This window comes from Canis lupus, chromosome X (genome assembly GCF_003254725.2).
Source record: "Canis lupus dingo isolate Sandy chromosome X, ASM325472v2, whole genome shotgun sequence".
Classification (NCBI taxonomy): domain Eukaryota; kingdom Metazoa; phylum Chordata; class Mammalia; order Carnivora; family Canidae; genus Canis; species Canis lupus.
In genome coordinates this window covers 92,667,903-92,682,700 of record NC_064281.1, presented here as the reverse complement: position 1 = coordinate 92,682,700, position 14,798 = coordinate 92,667,903, and the positions used below count along the sequence as shown (strand labels likewise).

The 14,798-nt window shown below is 46.2% G+C and overlaps 1 protein-coding gene across 2 annotated transcripts in view; it reads left to right on the top strand.

Annotated features, from left to right (window-relative positions):
* Positions 1–14,798, top strand: part of TMEM255A (transmembrane protein 255A) — a 52,068-nt gene that overhangs the window by 27,628 nt on the left and 9,642 nt on the right. For both annotated transcript variants that reach the window (XM_025431215.3, XM_025431216.3), the window contains 2 exons: positions 6,995–7,157; positions 13,991–14,134. In XM_025431215.3, the coding sequence (XP_025287000.1) occupies positions 6,995–7,157; positions 13,991–14,134 (307 nt within the window). The remainder of the gene's footprint in view (positions 1–6,994; positions 7,158–13,990; positions 14,135–14,798) is intronic.

Genomic DNA, 14,798 nt, shown 5'->3' with positions numbered 1-14,798 from the left:
CCTCCTTAGCAGCGGTGATGGAGAGCTGGCTATAATTGTACTTCCTGAGCTCATCCTTCCAAAAATGATCAAAGGAATGTAAAATAGGTCCTAGGGGAATTGGGGTTATTTTGCTATCTTTGCTTTTGCCTCCCCTTCCCCTGCCTTCCCTGCCGCTGTCCTTCTCCATCCTTCCCCCCACTCCGCCCTCCCTCACCCGCTCACTGCTCTCCCCGCCCCCTCCTCTGGCCTGCTCTCCCTCTTTTCCCACATCCTGGCCTGCTGGGGAGGGGGGGTCTGGGAGCTGGCCAGCACCAGCCTGGCCTGAGGTGGAGAAGAGGGGAGGCCCGCGCCGGGAGGGCTGCGAAGTGATTCCTTGCAGACACACCTTTCTCTCTGCAATTTGGTGTGTTTCTGGAAGAGGTTTGAATACAGTAATTCTACTTTAAATTCCATTTAGCCGAGTCCTTAGGTGAATTTCTTTTCCCAAAGTGGAGTCTCGAGCCCAGCTTATCTTCCTGTCAATCTGAACTTGATCTTAACTGACTTTCTTACTTTCTTCAAGCAAGTTAGACCAGTATGGTCTTCAAAGCTCTAAAGGTGGGGATCCCTGGGTGGCGCAGCGGTTTGGCGCCTGCCTTTGGCCCAGGGCGCGATCCTGGAGACCCAGGATCGAATCCCACATCAGGCTCCCGGTGCATGGAGTCTGCTTCTCCCTCTGCCTATGTCTCTGCCTCTCTCTCTCTCTCTGTGACTATCATAAATAAATAAAAATTAAAAAAAAAAAAAACAAAGCTCTAAAGGAATTGTATGAGGAGCGGTGCTAAACTCTGGGCTCCCTAGAGGCAGGGAACATGACTCTGTCTTATCCACAGCCCCAGGCCCAGGCACAGGACCGGGCATGGGGAAAGACCTAATGAAACAGGAGCTATATTTGTTGGCAAGTCCCAAGAGGAAGGACGCCCTTTTTACCACGAAGATAAAATCTTGCACTAGGCAACTAAGAGGGGTCACAGGGACATTGTCCCTAAAGATCTTTCAAGCGCGGCAATGGTTTTCACCTACCTGATGCCCCGAGACCAGCCCCGGGGATCAGTTGAGGCCCTGCCTGTAGTGCTAAGTTCCCGAAGGCAAAGCCACTGGGAAAGAGTCACTGAACTTTCCATCAGGGAACAGCCCCACTGGGGGTCCTAAACCAAGGCCCTGTGACTAAGAGGCAATAATCCTACAATAGAGGGAAAAGCTTTCCCTTGACCCGAGGCTTTTTCCAGCCAGCACCAAAGAGACCTGAACTCCAGGCCTAAATATAGCTAGCAACAAGCACTCTGACAGATGCGGGGACTTTAATTTTGCCGAGCGTGTATTTGTTTTCCTCACACGAAACCTATTTTTAATCAATTGCCAGCTCCTCCAGTCCATTTCCTGGAAAGGAGGCCAAGAGAAAAAAAAGTGGGAAGAAAAACATCAGGCAGTCATTTGTACAGTGCTATGGAAACAGAGTTCCTACTGTCCCCTCAAACCCACAAACTTTCTTTGACGTCAAGGCAGTGAGGTTTTAATACCAAACATAGATTCTTCCATTTACCCTTGTGCAGGACGGTGGCTTTCTCTAGGACACAGCTCCTCGGCAACTGCCTCTCAGAGTACTTCACTCAGCTCTGGAGAGGTCAAGTCAATATCCCCGGCTTCCGGTGGGTCTCCTCAAGGAAATGGAAGGATATGGGGTGGTTTGCGGACTGCTTCAACTGGTAGAAGGTAGCTTACTTTCAGTCATTCTTCCCTTCAACAAACTTTTATGGAGCTCCAAAAATGTGTGCCAGGGACTGTTCGAGAAGAACAGGTATGGAGAAAGCATAATCGTACCTTTAAGGAACTCATTTTACTGGGGGGGAGGGGTGTGTGGGAAGGATAGCTTAGACCCATACACAGATTCCCATGGTTCAGGCCCCTATGGGGGATGAGCAGGACGATGACCTTGTGCCTTATCCAAGATCTGTCGCCTCCTGCTTTGTTAAATGGGGACTGAAACACAGAGAGGGTATCCGTTTCTCCAGGCAAACCCAGCAAGTTGAGAGAGAGTGAAAGCCCATATTGGGTAATCAATCTCATGATCAATGCCACAATCCGCCTTTGAACTCAGTTACCCATTCACCAGGTACTTATTGATGACTTATAATGTTTCTACTACTGTGCTAGGCAGTGAGAGAGACACAAAAGAAATGTAAGAGATGACCCTCACCCTCAAGAGGTTACAGTTGAGGCCAGACGTTATGTCCACCTTGCTTATAGCCTCAGCCCCCAGAATGGTACTCAGCACTGAGTGGGCTCTCGCTAAACATCGGGTTAAATGACTGAGTGATTGACAGCTGCGAAGGGCCAAACTAAGAGGAATAGACTGTCTGAGGCTGTGGGAGCCCCGGGAAAAAGCCAATGAATGGGCACTGGATTCCTTGAAGAAGACACTAGAGGGATGGGTACGGAAGCTTCGAGCAGCAGGAGAGGTTTAGGAGAGGCAGAGAACAAAAGGCAGAGCCTTCCATGCAGGGAGAGAAATCTGAGCCTGTGGAAGAAGTACCCAGCATGGCCAGTTTTGGGGTTTCTGATGATTCCAGCCTAGCTGGAACGTGGATACCATTTTGGAGTTGGATTATGGCAGACTGAGGAAATTCCGGACCCCTTTTCCGGAAGGTAATGGAGCCATAGAAGGATTTTGAATAAATGGATAATTTAGTTTTAAAAATGTTTGAGGAAACTTAGGTGGGCAGTGGTGGGGTCTGGTAGGAGGGCCTTGCAGTCATGCAGACGGAACCAAGTGGAATTGTGAATCTCAAACAGAAACACACCGCATTACTCTGCTAAACCCTGAACCAGATCTAAGTACCAATGTTCTTTTGCTTCATGGTTAAGTAAAAAAAAAAAAAAAAAGATATATATATATATATATATATATATATATATATATATATTCTACTGAATATAGCTGCTGAACCTGCTCAAACTAGAACCGAACATATCGTATCTAAAATTGTTGAATATTTTTAAACAAACCACTAACCTATCATGGTGGTGTGTGGTCTGTGCCTTTAAAGTGTCAACGCTTCAAGAACAAGATTTAAAGGTTCATTGCCAGAGGCTGGCTCTTAGAAGGGGAAAAAAAATAGCTACATGTTATGCTGGGGGGCTCTTACTCTGTGGTGGAATGCTGCTTTCATGCATTCTCTTATTAAATCCCCCAGGCTTGGAGAAGTTAAGAAAGTTGCTCGGGGTCAGATAACAAATAAGTGACTCGGCTGGGATCCAAATGCAGTCCGACTCAAAAGTCGGCTGTGCTCTACTGCCTGTCCGTGGGTACTCCCAGCCTGCCCTCAGTGTGTTGGGAAGTAAACAAAGATAATTTGGGGGAAGTCAGAAGCTGACTCTCCAGCCTCTCCTGCGCCCCTACAACCCCATACCCACTCTTACCCATGGGGCCTGCCTTTGGACAGTCCTGTCTGTGCCACTTCGTGGCAGTAAGCTATCTTCCATTTCACTGCATAAATCTCTTTATTAATAAGTGATACTCTTGAGAGTGGTTATTACATGTGACTCCCCTCTTATAAGAACACTGGCAGTGAAAAAGGACAAAAAAAATTAAAGGTTAACGTCCAAAGTGAATCGAGGAGGGATTGTTCACACAGGAAAAGACTTTTAAACCTCAGAGATTTTAATGCCTTAACATCCCAATAAACACGGGATATGTTCATATTTTATATCAGAAACAAGAATTTTTGAAAAGGAAACAAATTTTTTAAAATTCTTGAAAAGGAGAATGAAATATGTCTTCTTTTTAAATCCCTCTTTAATGGATCATTTCTCCATCTAGTATCTGATATCCTGGGTGCTATGGAGTCGATGTTATTTTCTACTAAGTTCAGTGAAGAATAAAAGATATGTGCAAGTAATATGAAAAAAAAAGTAGCATGCAATATAAATCTGATTTGTTTGATCATAATTGATAATGATAGGGAACAGAATTCAACAATGATTTATGTCAGTGGCTCTCAGTTTTGATTTAGAGAGGCAGCAAAGTGTCATGGTTAAGTATAAACTCATAGAGGGTCTGAGTTCAGATCTCACCTCTGCTACTTAATGAATTTCTTTCTTTTCCTTTTTTTTAAAATTTAAATTCAATTAGCCATCATATATACTTAATTAGTTTCTTTCTCTGCCTTGATTTTCTCATCTGGATGTAACAGGAATAAAAATAGCCCCTACCATATAGGGTTATTATAAAGATTAAGTGAGTTGGAGTTTGCAAACTGCTTAAGATAGTACCAGGTAATAGTAAGTACTGTAGCACTTTTTGCTATTATAACTGTATTAGTTTTCAAAATTGTAGATTTGATTGACATCTATGATGATAGATATACATATTCTTAGTTAATATTATCAAAAAGAAAACATTTTCCCTGTCACGAGTAATGATTACTTTGGACTTATTGTTTGTTGATGTATGCAGAAAGCCACTGGGCAGTAAGCTTTCTGTGTATCCCTCCTGCTTATGGGTGGTCTGCAGCTATGCCCTTGAAATACTGAAATCCAGTTCAAATTCTGCTGAATTAAGACACTTTTAAAATTTCACTATGGAAGCTTACTATTTAAAACAGTGGGTTTGGGGGCACCTGGGTGGCTCAGTAGTTGAGCATCTGCCTTTGGCTCAGGTTGTGGTCCCCCGGCCGGGATGGAGTCCTACATCAGGCTCCCCGCTGGGAGCCTGCTTCTCTCTCTGCCTTTGTGTCTGCCTCTCTCTCATGGAAAATAAATAAAATCTCAAATAAAAATAAAAAATTAAAATAAAACAAAACTGGGTTTCAGGGTGCCTGGCTGGCCCAGTCAGGTAGAGTATGTGACTCTTGATCTCAAGGTCAAGAGTCGGAGCCCCAAGTTGGAGGCAGAGTTTACTTAAAAAATAATAAATAAATGAATAGAACAGTGGGTTTCAAATATCAGTGAACTTGTTAACAGTTTCCCATGTCTCACCCTCAGAGATTTTGCCAGATTCTGTGGGACTGGGGCTGGGCCTGGGAATCTGCATGTTTAAGCATCTCTTTCTCAAAGACCTATGCACACACACACAAGGCACTGACACACACCGGCAGGCACACATGCACACAAACACAGATGGTTCTGACGCAGTCTGTCCCATAACCACACTGATTGCAATTCCTCAGAAAAACATTGAAAGCACTGATTTTAAAGAATCCTAAGATAAAATCATCTGTGAGGTTTAAAAGTCTTTTCTTGTGTGAACAATCCCTCCTTGATTCTCTTTGGAGGTTAACCCCTAATTTTTTTTTGTCCTTTTTCACTGCCAGTGTTCTTATAAGAGGGGAGTCACATGTAATAACCATCCGGTGCCAAGGTGTTTGGTCGTGACTTTAATTTTAAGGACCACAGTGTTGGAGATTCATTAGCGATTCCAGTGGCCAAGTTGTAAACTAGTTTGCAACATCCAAGAAGACAGGAACTTTCATTTAATCAGTTCAACAGGTGTTTATGTAGCACCAGCTAGGAGTCAGGGACAGCAGTGAACAAAACAAACTGAGTCCCTGCCGTAGAGCTTACATTCAAGTCTGAGGGACAGACAGTAACGAATAAGTGCTAGAGAGCGATTCAAGGAGAACGATGTATTAGTCAGCTTGGGCTGCCATGATAAAATACCATAGACTGGGTGGTTTCAACAACTGGACATTCATTTTCTCCTAGTACCGGAGGCTGGAAGTCTGAAATCAGGGTGCCAGGGTGGCTGGGTTCTGGGGAGGGCTCTCTTCCTGGCTTGCAGACCGCCACCTTCTCCCTGTGTCCTCACCTGGCCTTTCCTCAGTGCGTGCAGATGGAGCGAGATCTCTCTCTTCCTCTTTCTATAAAGCCATCAATCCTATCGGATTAGGGCTCTGCCCTTCTAACCTCATTTAACCTTAATTAGCTCCTAAAAGTCCTGTGTCAGAATGCAATCATGTTGGGAGTTAGGGCTTCAATTTATGAATTTTAGAGGGGGATGCAATTCAGTCCATAGAAAGTAATATGGTAGACGGTGGCCGGCCAGGTGGGGTGGGGGTGAGGGTGTCTTTGGACAGAGTAGCCAGGGTCGGCCTCTCCAAATAGGTGAGATTCGGGTTTTATGCAGTAGCTTGGCTTTAGTTCTTTACTGGGATGTTGTGTTTTGTTTCTTTGTTTGTTGCTGTTTTGTTTTGAAAGAGGAAATGCTGGAAATCTTTGAAGCCTGAATTCAGAGCCCAGCTTTACCACTTATGACCTGGGCAGGTTCCTAAGCACTTTGTGCTTCAGTTTCTTCATCTGGCAAATGGGAATGGTGATAGTACCTACCTCATAGAATATCGTAAGGATTTGTGGTGCTGTCCAATAGAACTTTTGGCAATGATGAGAATGTAATCTGCTCTGTCCAGCGCAGTAGCCAGCCACTGGGGTGGCTCTTGAGCACCTGAAGTGTGGATGGTGAGCCTGAAGAACTGAATTTTTTGTTTTACTTCATTGTAATTAAACAGTCACATGACTAGTAGCTATCATATTCGACAGCACAGATTTCATGAATTCACATATGTAAAATGCTTAGTTAGCACCGTGCCTGGCATGGAGCAAGTGTCAATATATGCTATCTAGTAGTAAGGACTAAAGCACTTTTTACTATTATACAGGTATTATTTTTCAAAAATCGTAGATTTGATCTACATCTATGATCATAGATGGATAGGTATACATATTCTGTTAGTGATGGTGTCAAGTGTTTCTCTGGTAGGTAGGAGGTGGTTTTTTAAATTTATTTTTTGGGTAAACAGCAATCACACTTTGATTTAGTATAGTGCCTTGCTCCCTCAGTGTATTCATGGCTATGGTGTCCCTTACCATAGCTCCCCGCCTGCTCACCTGTCTTTTCGCTGAGCTGCAAGGTAGCCAAAGCCCTAGGGGGACAGCCTGCTCCCTGGGGACTGACTGGTGTGTGCTTCTCCCTGTCCAGCCGCGTGGAGATCACCGGGGGGTACTACGAATACATTGACGTCAGCAGCTGCCAGGACATCATTCACCTCTACCACCTGCTCTGGTCTGCCACCATCCTCAACATCGTCGGTCTGTTCCTGGGCATCATCACTGCCGCTGTCCTTGGAGGCTTTAAGGACATGGTAAGGAAGGAAGTGCCTTCCCATTCCAGAGGCCCCTGTCAGGGGCCAGGGTAGAGGCTGGGAGGTTGGAGGCAATGGGGACCCATGTTTTCCAGGGAGGAATCAGAAGCAATTGCTTTAAGAATGTAGCTGCCTTCATACATCTCAAGTTGAAGGAGCCAGGCAGTGTCATCAGTGCGCAAAACTTTGTTAACATGAGTTGCGTGTGTTCTTGAGGCACATTCTGCAGGTAGGGATGAGGAGCTGGTGTCCTCAATTCTCCCGTTCATGCTAGTTATGTAAACATAGCCTTTCATGCACCCCCGCCCCCACCCCCCACACAAACACACACTTTTAGTAGAAACCTTTCTGGATAGTTTTTCCCTTGACAGATTTGGGAGAGATGGAAGGAAAGAGGTTTTGTTTGTTTGTTTGTTTTGTTTTAGCTCAGGTAAGGGTAATGCTAGTTTCCCCCTCCCCAGGAATTTCATCCTGGAGTTTCTCCAGAAAGACCATCTGAGCTCTTCTCTTTCTCCATGTGACGGGCCAGCCCTGGGCTAAGCTGCTTGTGGGGTTTTGTCCTCAACCTTGGCCTCCCTGAGTTCCCTATCCACCCTCTCCACTCCTTGCCATATTTGTGTGCACGCATGCATGCACAAAAGCACCGGGGACTCAGCACCCAGTAAGTGCTCTATAATAGTGGGCTTCTTCCTTCCTTTGCTTTTAAAGCATTTCTAAGCATTTATTTGCTTATTTTTTTAAATTTTTTTAAATTTATTTATGATAGTCACACAGAGAGAGAGAGAGAGAGAGAGAGAGAGAGAGGCAGAGACACAGGCAGAGGGAGAAGCAGGCTCCATGCACCGGGAGCCCGACGTGGGATTCGATCCCGGGTCTCCAGGATCGCGCCCTGGGCCAAAGGCAGGCGCCAAACCGCTGCGCCACAAACCGCTGCGCCACCCAGGGATCCCGCTTATTTTTTTTTTTTAAAGATTTTGTTTGTTTGGGAAGTATTTGCTTATTTAACAAAAACCTTGATCTCTAATTGTGGAGATAATAGCCTTAGAGCTATGGTTGTCAGCCTGGCTTCCTATTAGAATAGAATCACCTGAGGATCTTAAAAAGCCCAGCTGCCTGGACCCCTCCTCCAGAGATTCTAATTTAATTGTTCTAAATTGAAACCCGGGCATCAATAGTTTTAAAAGTTCCCGGGGCGGTTCTGCTCTGCAGCCAGGATTGAGTACCTCGGCTTTAGGGAAGCGACCCACATGTGTTTAGGGAATTATTTTGTGCCTAAAAGGGGTTTTCCTTTGACCTCAGAAACAAGGCAGGTAGCCCCTAAGCCCCAGGCTGCTTCTGTCCCATTTTTGGGTCCCTGAGGAACAGGAACCTGAGAAGCAGTTTGTAATTTGACCTCGGACTGTCAAAAGGCTAAGCAATGGTAAGTGAAAGGTGGGGTAAAACAAGGAAAAAGAAAACACTCAACACAGCAGGAGCAGGTGGAGAGGAAGTCACTGAGTGTTCCTGCCGGTGACTCCAAGTCAAGAGATTTCCTTCCCTGCTCCCGGCCAGTCTGTCTTTTTTCTCTTCCTCTCATACATGCTTTTTAAAAAAACTTTATTTATTTATTTATTTATTTATTTATTATTTATTTATTTATTTAAGAGAGAGAGAGAGTAAGAGCGGATGGGAGGTGGGTGCAGAGGGAGCAGGAGAGATAGAATCTCAAGCAGGCTGCATGCCCAGTGCAGAGCCCCACGTGGGGCTCGATCTCACGACCCTGAGATCACAACCTGAGCTGAAACCCAGAGTCAGTCAGCCCACTGAGCCACCCGACACCCCTCATATGCACATTTCTTTTTTAATTTTTAAAAGATTTTATTTATATATTCATGACAGACACAGAGAGAGAGAGAGGCAGAGACACAGGCAAAGGGAGAAGCAGGCTCCACGCAGGGAGCCTGACATGGAACTCCAACCTGGGACTCCAGGATCCCACCCTGGGCTGAAGGTGGCGCTAAACCGCTGGGCCCATATGCACATTTCTCATTCCCGCACCTCTCCCGGAACTGAACCAGGGCAAGCCGATGCATTCATGAGTGGGGGGCACACCAGCATCAGTAGGACCATTGGAGGGAGGAGGCCCTGTAGGTTTGGGCCTGAGGGAGCTTAGGGGTGAGGAGGCTTCAGAAAAGCTGTTTCTGGGTTGAACAAAGAATGCCCTGTGTTCTTGGAGACTTTCCCCAGGGGACAGGTGAAAGCCGAGGCACTGCATAGAATGTGAGCCACTTTGGCTGGAAGAGAAGCTCTGGGGTTGGTGAGTTGAGGACATGGGACATCGGGATGGGTGTTAAGGGTTCTCTGGAACATTCCTAGTGCTTTCAGACCTCCGTGGCCAAGCTAGCCTGAGGCAGAAATGTAGTGGGCAGTGACTACTCGGTAGCCTGAATTCCTGCAAGGAATTCCTGCAAGGAATCTGTTGACCCTTGATGTACAGGTTTATTTCTGGGCTCTTCACTGTGACTTTTGATCTTTGGTGGGGAGGGGGTTTGTTGAGGGTCTGTCTTGAGAGGTAGCAGTGATGGCACTTTATACAAAGGGCTTTTGCACAATTACTTTCTTTTTTTTAGGATTTTATTTATTCATGAGAGACACACAGAGAGAGGCAGAGACATAGGCAGAGGGACAAGCAGGCTCCTCACAGGGAACCTGGGCGGGACTCGATCCCAGGACCCCGGGATCATGACCTGAGCCAAAGGCAGACGCTCAACCACTGAGCCACCCAGGCGCTCCACACAATTACTTTCTTCACTGCTCACCACTATTACTACCTGATGAGCTAAGCATTACTGCCCCCATTTAACAGATGAGGAAACAGCCAACAGAGGTCAAGTGACTTGCCCAGAACTAAGCAGCAGAGCTGGGACTGGAGCCCAGGTTTGTCAGATGCCAGAGCCTTTGCTCTTTCTACTGCATCCCAGTTGCCCGGACCAACGTTTGGATAGCCCTTTCCGGTTCTACAAGTGCTTCAACACACATTACCTCCTTTGTTTAGTTGCTTTAATTTAGAACAAGTAAAAGCGAGTTGTTTCCAACCATCCAGAGCTTCTTTAGGAGGAAAGGAGGAGGAGGGCCAGGGAAGTACAAATGCTGGGACTGGGAACTCGGTCAAAGGCCAGTGGGGAAAAGGAAAGATGAGAGCAAAGATCAGGGGCAAGGCATCCGGTTCATGAGATGGGAGAGCGAGTGGGAATGGAAAATGGGGTGCCAAAAGGGAGCCATTACTTTGATCAATTTATTAAAATGAGACATGGTGGGATGCCTGGGTGGCTGAGTGGTTGCGCATCTGCCATTGGCTCAGGTTGTGATCCTGGGGTCCTGGGATCGAGTCCCGCATCAGGCTCCCTTCAGGGAGCCTGCTTCTCCCTCTGCCTATGTCTGCCTCTCTCTCTCTCTGTCTCTCTCATGAATAAACAAATAAAATCTTTTAAAAATAAATAAAAGGTGACCGTATCTTACCATTTGCTCCTCATCGGGGTCCCTGGTTTGGAGTCAAATGGGGAGGAGTAAAAGAGGCAGTCTTTTCAAAGTCCGCAATCATCATCTAAGAATAGACTCTGTTTTGTCCAGGCAAGATTGCGTTCACCGTTTCCTGGGCCACCAAGGAACCTCTTGTTCTCCGGAGCTCAGAGTGCTACTGATTAGTAACGGGAGCCTCAGAACTTCGGCACCCCAGAGTTTTAACAGAAGTACACACGCAGCTGTATGCATGCACGAACAGACACAGAGCCCAAATTTGCTGTAAAGTCAGAGTTATCAGCTTAAGACCTCACCAGACATGTATTTGGAACCATCTCTCTTTTTTAAAAGATTATTTATTCATGAGAGACACACAGAGAGAGGCAGAGATATAGGCAGAGGGAGAAGCAGGCTCCATGTAGGGAGCCTGACGTGGGACTTGATCCCAGGACCCTGGGATCACGCCCTGAGCCAAAGGCAGATGCTCAACCGCTGAGCCACCCACGTGCCCCTAGAGTCATCTCTTTTGTTCCTTCCTTGCCCACCCATTTACCTCTTTGTTCCCTCCACCGCTCTTGCCCTGTCCATTCTGTCTATACCCTCTACCCTTGACTCTCCTCTCTTCTGTGGCTTTCCTGTGCTCATTCAATCTTCCTCTTGTGTTGCTCTCTCTGTAATAGTCAACTTCCTTTCAAAGATTATCCTGGGCCCCTGGCCTCGCTGAACACACAAAAATTTTTATAGATAGAGTTTACATTGCCTGATTGTTTCTCCCTGGGTAGGCTTAGTTTATTTGCATAGAAGGACTGGTTTCATTTTGCAAGAGCTGGAGGGCGTGTTTTTAATTGACAGAAGGCCAAGGGAACATACTTTCTGGGATTTCCTGGGGGATGAGGTTCCTTCTTAGAATTCTGGTAGGGAGGTAAGGGCGTTTCCTAGCACTTTCTCTTCTGTAAAGCGATCCAGTCCTTGGAATGGTCAAGAATCTCAGCCCTCTCCCCAACGTGGGAGGAGCTGACAAACATTTCCCTGCCTGTCTGGGAGCTGCATTGTGATGCCTGAGATTTGTAGCTCTTCAAACCTCCCAGAGATGTAAACAGTAGCCCACTCCCAGGAAGAGAGCAGCAGAACTGTGTTGAAACTTGTTAGGAGGAGGATTCCTCTGCCAACACCCCGGCTTGGCTGCCTGTAGCCACTGCCAAAGCCTGCCCACACATTTTCATCACTCCAGAGGAAGCTTCTGCTCTCCACTAATGTGGAGTAGATACGGACCCGAATCAAGACGCATTGATTTTGCAGACCGTTCTTGGTTATCCACACAAATGGCAGTGGTGTCAATGACACGGAAAACGGGAAAAACATTTATCGTGCACTTTGACCCATATGGCACTCACAAGGTCCTGCTGGGGACAGTCCTGTTTGGGAACCAGTGAGCAGTGGTGACTTCCCTTAGCAGTGCTTTGGCCCAGTTGAGAGCAGGACTCCCCATCACAGCAAGATCAGCTTTGACCCTTGGAGGGCTACACACACCTGAATCATGTTATAAAAATGACATCAAATTCTTCCTGCGTTGTTTTGTGTGCACCCCAAGGGGGATCAATATGCTCCACCTCATCTTTCATGGTTTCTGTGCACTGCTGGGGTTTGTCCCCCCCCCATCCCCCGCAGGGCCGGCAAGAAATAAATACCTTTGGCAGTCGCACAGGAGCTCCTTAGCAAGGTTGGAATCCGAAGGAATCCTCACGACATTTACAAACCCTTTCGATTCATTGCATTTCAGTCACGGCAAGCGCAGTAGCCTGTTCAGCCTTGTCTATGTGACATTTTGTATTTTGGGTCTTATTCTTTTCTGTCTTTTTGGTTCTCCGAAACCACGTAAATGACCGATTTCAACTTTTCTCTAGGTTTGAATTTTTCAAAATAAAAAATTGGAAAATCACACAACTAATTCATATGATAATACAAAAAACAACAAACAAACAAACAAACAAACAAACAAAAAAAACAGAGGGCTGCCCGCATGGTTTAGTCAACTAAGGGTCTGACTCTGGATATCAGCTCAGGTCTCTTTCTTTAAAGATTTCATTTATTCATGAGAGACACACACAGAGAGAGGCAGAGACACAGGCTGAAGGAGAAGCAGGCTCCCTGTGGGAAGCTCGATGCGGGACTCGATCCGGGGACCCCGGGATCATGCCCTGAGCCAAAGGCAGACGCTCAACCATTGAACCACCCAGGTGTCCCTCAGCTCATGTCTTGATTTCAGTATCATGAGTTCAAGTCCCCCGTTGGGCTCCATGCCCATTGTGGAACCTATTTAAAATAATAAATACATAAAAGAAAAGAAAGGGTCACCATTTACCTCCTGATACTACTCCCCTCCCCAGAGATAACCACAGTTGATGGTCTGTTGTCATTTACAAATACACACACACACACACACACACACACACACACATAGTTGTTCAGGTCTTTGTTTTTATGTAAGTCGGGAATCATGCTATATAACATAGTGGAGGTTTTTTTTGGGTTTTGTTTTTTTAAAGATATTATTTATTTATTCACGACAGACACACACACAGAGAGAGAGGCACAGACACAGGCAGAGGGAGAAGCAGGCCTCATGCAGGGAACCCGATGTGGGACTTGATCCCAGGGCTCCAGGATCACACCCCGGGCCGAAGGCGGCGCTAAACCGCTGAGCCACCGGGGCTGCCAGTCTAGTTTTTTTAAGACTATATTTTTAATTTAAAAAAAAAATTTTTAAGACTATATTTTTTAGAGCAGTTTTAGTTTCACAGCAAAATGAAAAGGCAAGTAGAGAGATTTCCCATGCCCTCGCAGCTCCCACTCCACACATAGCCTCCCCCATTAACTACATCCCCAGCAGAGTGGTGCACTTATTGTCAACGATGAACCTCCAATGACAAGGCATTATCACCCAAAGTCCATAGTTTACCTCAGGGCTCACTCTTGGTGGTGATTCTGTGGGTTTGGACAAATGTATGACGACATGCGTCCACCATGCTGCTGTTCTACAGAGCAGCTTCACTGGCCTAACAATCCTCTGGGCCCTGCCTCTTCCTCCCTGTCCCCAGCCACAACCCCGAGCAACCCCTGATGGCTTTATTGTCACCTTAGTTTTGCCAGTGGCTCATTGTTGTTGTTATTACTTAGCGATGTCTGCTGGACAACCTTCCCTGGCACTAGACACAGGTCCACATCATGGTCCATCAATAGCTGCATGGTATTCCACAGCATGGACGTGCCAGTTTGTTTAATCATTCTCCTGAAGAGGAACGTTGATGGTGTTTCTGATTTGTGTTCTTTTACAGAACCCAACTCTGCCAGCACTGAACTGTTCTGTTGAAAACGCCCATCCCACTGTTTCTTACTATGCTCGTCCTCAAGTGGCATCGTACAATACCTACTACCATAGCCCTCCCCACCTGCCACCATATTCTGCTTATGACTTTCAGGTATGTTTTGAGAGAAAAAGAACTCTCTCTTACTCTTGCTGCTGTTCATGCTGTCTTGTTCTCTCGCTGATTATGGAACCTCCCAACTACATACAGAGTAGCCAGGCTCTAACCCTGATGGCCTTCAGCAGCCCTGGGTACCAGCGCCTAGCTTAAAGACTCTGGCAAGGCAACAAGGGAGAGATGGGGAGGGTGGGAAGGACACAGGAAACGGAGAGCTGGAAGGAAAGGGGAGAGAAGGAGCGAGGATCGAAGTGTCCCAAATTGCCTTGACCAGCACCTAGGAGAAGGCATACTCCTCTAGTACATTGGTAGGGACCCCTGTCCAACTGTGGCTTTTCCCATTCTTCTGCCACAAAAAGAGGCCTAGTCCTGCTCCTTAGCATAAGGGACTCTGGCCACACAAGGGACTGAATGAAATCTGCAATAAGGAAGAAATCCCTTGTTTTTCTCCAGACTTCCTTAACTAGGAAACAAAACAGAGAAACGTTTTTGTTTTTGTTTTGATTTTTTAATAACAGCCCTCTCCCCTTTTCTGCCTTGTGGGTCAGAAATAGAGTTACCGAATTTGTACTCTCCCCTTTTCCTTTTGAGCTGAGACTAAGCACAGAGAAACAGAACGAAGAAAGGCCCTTAATTAAAAGGGATTCATTGTGTGCCGAGC